Source organism: Charadrius vociferus, unplaced genomic scaffold (genome assembly GCF_000708025.1).
Source record: "Charadrius vociferus isolate BGI_N301 unplaced genomic scaffold, ASM70802v2 scaffold301, whole genome shotgun sequence".
Classification (NCBI taxonomy): Eukaryota; Metazoa; Chordata; class Aves; order Charadriiformes; family Charadriidae; genus Charadrius; species Charadrius vociferus.
In genome coordinates, this window is record NW_009646842.1 from 355,076 (window position 1) to 359,888 (window position 4,813).

The 4,813-nt window shown below is 44.8% G+C and overlaps 1 protein-coding gene across 1 annotated transcript in view; it reads left to right on the forward strand.

Annotated features, from left to right (window-relative positions):
* Positions 1–698: 698 nt before the first annotated feature.
* The window catches only part of GSTK1 (glutathione S-transferase kappa 1), an 11,217-nt gene continuing 7,102 nt past the window's right edge, over positions 699–4,813 (forward strand). Inside the window, exon 1 of the mRNA XM_009892775.1 lies at positions 699–713. Coding sequence (XP_009891077.1) covers positions 699–713 — 15 coding nt within the window. The remainder of the gene's footprint in view (positions 714–4,813) is intronic.

Below are 4,813 nucleotides of genomic sequence, written 5' to 3' on the forward strand. Positions count from 1 at the left end.
CAAAGGTAGGGAAAAAAGGAAATTGGAGAGGAACAAAGTGGGGGAAACAGAGGGAAGAATAAAAGGGTCCATTTGTGTCTAAGCAGCTGCTGGTCAGAACACTTGTCTGAATGAGCCCTGTGCCTGATCACAGTCTATCCTATCTTACTAAGATTTATTAAGTATATTTCTGTTTAATTTCACCCACTACCCCATGTGAGCCTGTTCAAAGGTCTTGGTGACAGCAACTGGAGAGACCACACTAACTGCACCAAATGCAGCAACTCAAATTAGATCATGGGTGAAAAAAGCCCATGTCTTTGTGATGCCACCAACCAACTTCGTGGTGCCGGCAACCAACTTTGTGGTGGGTCTCAGCATTAGCAACAGAAGGGACCATGGGTCATAGGGCAAATGTACCTGGGATGCCAGCAACTGGAGGGACCTGTCCATTTATATTTTCCCCTAACCTGCTGTGCATGGGTGCATATGTGTAGTTTGCTAGAAATCTTCTGGTAGGGATAGGGTGAATCTGGTAGCTTGACAGAAGCACGGCTGCCACAGCTCCATGACCCCAGGTACAACCAGTAGTGAGGCTGAGAATGTATTCCTAGTAGGCACAGACACAAACGCACATAGACAACACAGATCAGCACAGTTAGACACACTCAGCACTCACACAAACACAAACAGAACCAACAACCCCTGCTCCGGCCGATATGGATGAAGACCCAGTAGGTACAATGTGGATTCTCCCCCATAATTGGGCTAAGACACTCAGTCTACCAAGTAGCTGGCTACCGGACCCCAGTCTCTCCAGTTGCTGGCACTTGGTCATAGAAGCCCCTGACGCCACAGCCTCACTCCAGTTGCTGTTACAGAACCTCTTAACCCACAGACACACACATACAGACACTCACAACTTTCCAGCAATTGGCTGGGAGTCCCCTGGTTCCCTCTGGTAGCCAATTCCTTCTATGCTTTTGCCCTTTGAGACATACAAGCACGCACACACAGAGCTTACTGCGACTCTCCTGCTCCCTGTGGTAGCCAAGTCATGTTTATGTATGACCAGCCCTTTTAATCCCCTTATACCTCTATCTCCCCGTGCTTGTTCCTCCCCCAATCACCTAGATTCATTCCTTTGGTTACTCCCATAAACACTCCATAAATCTATTGTAAACCCAGAACAATCTTACCTTGCATCCCAGATACCTTCGCAGCACCTTTTCCCTCCCCCCAAAAAACCCCAACAGTCCCGCTCCTGCTGTCTGGGTTTTATCTCTAGAAATAAACCCCATCAGGGCTGATGTCTGTCCTGGGACAACCCTGGGAGGAGGCCAGGACAGAGTGTTCCACCTCTCCAAGAGGTGGAATTTGGGTTCTCATGTGCCATTGTGCCCTGAGCACCTCCAGGCTTACAGAGATGGGCCTGTGACATGGTCCTGTGATAGGCTTGGAAGCAGCCAGGGCTGCTTGTATTACTTGTGCTCCTCCACCCACCGTTGTCTTTCTGTGTTCCTCTGTGGATGTGCAGATTAGGTTTTTTTTATCAGATAACCTAACAACTTCAAGCTGTACTACCTGGGTCGTAGGAGGAACACCTGGAAAGACTCACATCTGAGCTGGAGGTGGCTAAGGGAGCTTAAAGCACAGACTCTGGGCCAAGGTGAGAGCCTTTGTGGGTAATCAAAGGAACCATGAGCCCAAGGGTGCTTGTGAGACAAGTGTGTAAGTGCACGCCTCTGCCAGCGAGTATGGAGCTGGACTAGCTAGCAAGTAGAAGACCCATATACTGGGCAAGAGGGCTTAAGGACCAGGGCATGAACATGAGAGAGGCTGAGGGCCCACACCGATTCAAGATATCTGCCAATGTGCATGTGCTTGAGAATCTACAGGGTGAAGGGGCGTGTTTTCACTAGTGAACTTAACCCTGATCAGTCAGAGAGCAACAGGACTGCATTATCTATACTTACACTTTTTTGAGTGCCAGTAGTGTTATATGTGAGTGTTGTTACCAGCAGCATTCTGCCTGTTGCAGTCCGTGTAGCCGGCCCTGTGAGCATCCTCTGTGTGTGTGTGCGCACAGGCGTGTGCACACACGTCTCTCCCTGCGACACACGCTCAGCCTCACTACTGCCTGAACCTGAAAATGGGAAAGATTTATCAAAGCTGATGTATTCTCATACGTATGACTGACTTACTTTCCAAACCAGTTTTTAAAGAATTTGCCTGCTTTGAAGAAGGCAAGACTTGGTTTAATCACAAAGGAGAAATCTTCGTAATCTTAAATTACACTTTTCAATGATTTTTAACAGGACATCTGCTAACCCTAACGTCTACGTATATAGACAGTTGTCTTGACTCTACCTCACTTTAAGTCAAGCTTCCTCAGTGCTGTCATGTAACAAGGAATAAGTTAGAGGACAAATAGAGTGGGTTTTGCTTCCTTCTTTCTGTTTGCACTTAATTTCTTTACCTTACTATAAGTGTTGCCAAAGGTAATGTACAGATGGACAGCACTAAATAATGCATGGTTTGGGTAATCTTAGAGAGCTGAATCAAACACCTTTAACAGAAAGACGAACAACTTGTGCTCCACTCAAAGGTAGCCAGTCTGACTCTCTCAGCCACTCTCTCCCTCTCTAAATAAATACATATAATATGTAATACAAGCTGTAATTCTGTGCCAGTTTGGCTTCTCCAAGGGAAAACTGAACTCTTGATTGTTTATAGTATCAGTGAATGAAGAATTGAATGGAAAACGTCAAGTGGATAAAATTCCTAGAAGCACTCAAAATCATTTAGAAAACATATATTGATTATAGCTGTTAATAATGGTAGACATTCCCTACAATGTCATTTCCGAACTAAATGGGAAACAGTGCATTTTCTTTCCAAGGGTAGATTTATAATGGTCAATCAAATCAATATAGTTTCATAGATTAAACATGTTAAATATAAAGACAAGCAGTTCTATTATAACAAGCATCTTGTTTTTCTAAGACATAAAAGTTTGTAAGCACATACTTCTATGCTGGAAACTGTTATCTCTACGTTTAAAATCTATTGTCTAAAGTTAGACACATTCATGTTTTAACTTCTGAAGAGGGAGAGGCCCATTTTCAGAGCTTTTGAGTGCCTGGAAACCTATAAAACCCAATGGGAGATGCCCACCCAAGAGCTGAATTTAGCCCGGCTTATTCAGTATTGTTCATCAATGTAAGGGAGGAAGTAAAGACCAAAGAGCTGAGTCTGTAGATGGTACCTCAGTTACTCCAAAGAGCAAATACTCAAAAGGCAGTAGGGAAGCGTACTACACTTCCAGATCAGGCAGCATGAAAGACTGAAATTCACTTCTCTAAGGCCACATTGTGATTGTCTCTGAGCATGAGGCGTCACCTGAGGAACAAGACGATGGAATCCCGGCAGAAAAGGACCTGGGGGTGTCGGTGGACAGCCGGCTGAATATGAGCCGGCAGTGTGCCCAGGTGGCCAAGAAGGCCAACGGCATCCTAGCCTGTATCAGGAATAGTGTGGTGAGCAGGACTAGGGAAGTGATCATCCCCCTGTACTCGGCACTGGTGATGCCCCACCTCGAGTACTGTGTTCAGTTTTGGGCCCCTCAGTACAAGAAGGACATTGAGGTGTTGGAGCGTGTCCAGAGAAGGGCTACAAAGCTGGTGAGGGGTCTGGAGGACAAGCCCTATGAGGAACAACCAAGGGAACTGGGGTTGTTTAGCCTGGAGAAGAGGAGGCTGAGGGAAGAACTCGTCACCCTCTACAGCTACCTGAAAGGAGGTTGTAGAGAAGTGGGGGCTGACCTCTTCTCTCTGGTGACAAGTGATAGGACAAGAGGAAATGGATTCAAGTTATGTCAGGGGAGGTTTAGATTGGATATTAGGAAACATTTGCTAACGGAAAGGGTTATTAGACATTGGAATAGGCTGCCCAGGGAGGTGGTGGATTCGCCATCCCTGGAGGTGTTTAATAAAAGGGTAGATGTGGTACTTAGAGACGTGGTTTAGAAGTGGTTTTGTCAGGGTAGGTTAATGGTTGGACTTGATGATCCTAAAGGTCCCTTCCAACCTCAGCAATTCTATGATTCTATGATTCTAATTAGCATGGGCTGTGCGCTTTTGGAAGAGCTGACTTTGTGCTGTTGCTCATGTATATGAGCCAAGCTTAGAATAGCGAAATGAACTTAATGACCATATCAAAAAGGAGATGGCGTGTCCTGCTTTGTTGTGGCCCAAACCACGACATGGTGGCAAAATATTATCTTGCTACTTCCTATGTGCTTCAATGGGATATTGGAGTATACTTGATAGGACTTATAAATATCACAAAAGGAGACAGAGACTTACAGATTATTTGGCGGGTGTGAACATAATAAAAAAGAATAATACCAAAAAAGAAAAGGGAAAAATAGTGATTGTTCCTGTGCTTTAGATTGTAGCATAAGAAAATTCTGAAAAAATATCAGTGTACTTAAACAGAATGGTTTATAACTATGAATTTTCTAGCTAGCAAGAACTTAGTTACCCCAACCAATCAGTTTTCAGTGGGAATTTTTTTTTTTTTTTTTTTATCCCGTTACTTCTTGTTTCTGCACCTCATGGACTTGCTGCTGGAATGGAACGGGTGCATTGCAAAGCCTGTTTCTTGGGAAGAGTTGGAAATTATGTTTCGGAGTTTCAGGTGAGCCGTGGGGGTGCTGATGGTGGGCTCAGAACTATCCACACTGTCTTTTTATGGTAATTGTTAGTTGTTTTGAATGGTACCTGCTCTGTAAAAGAAGATTGACTCCCCTTGGGACTTGCCTGCAAAACTT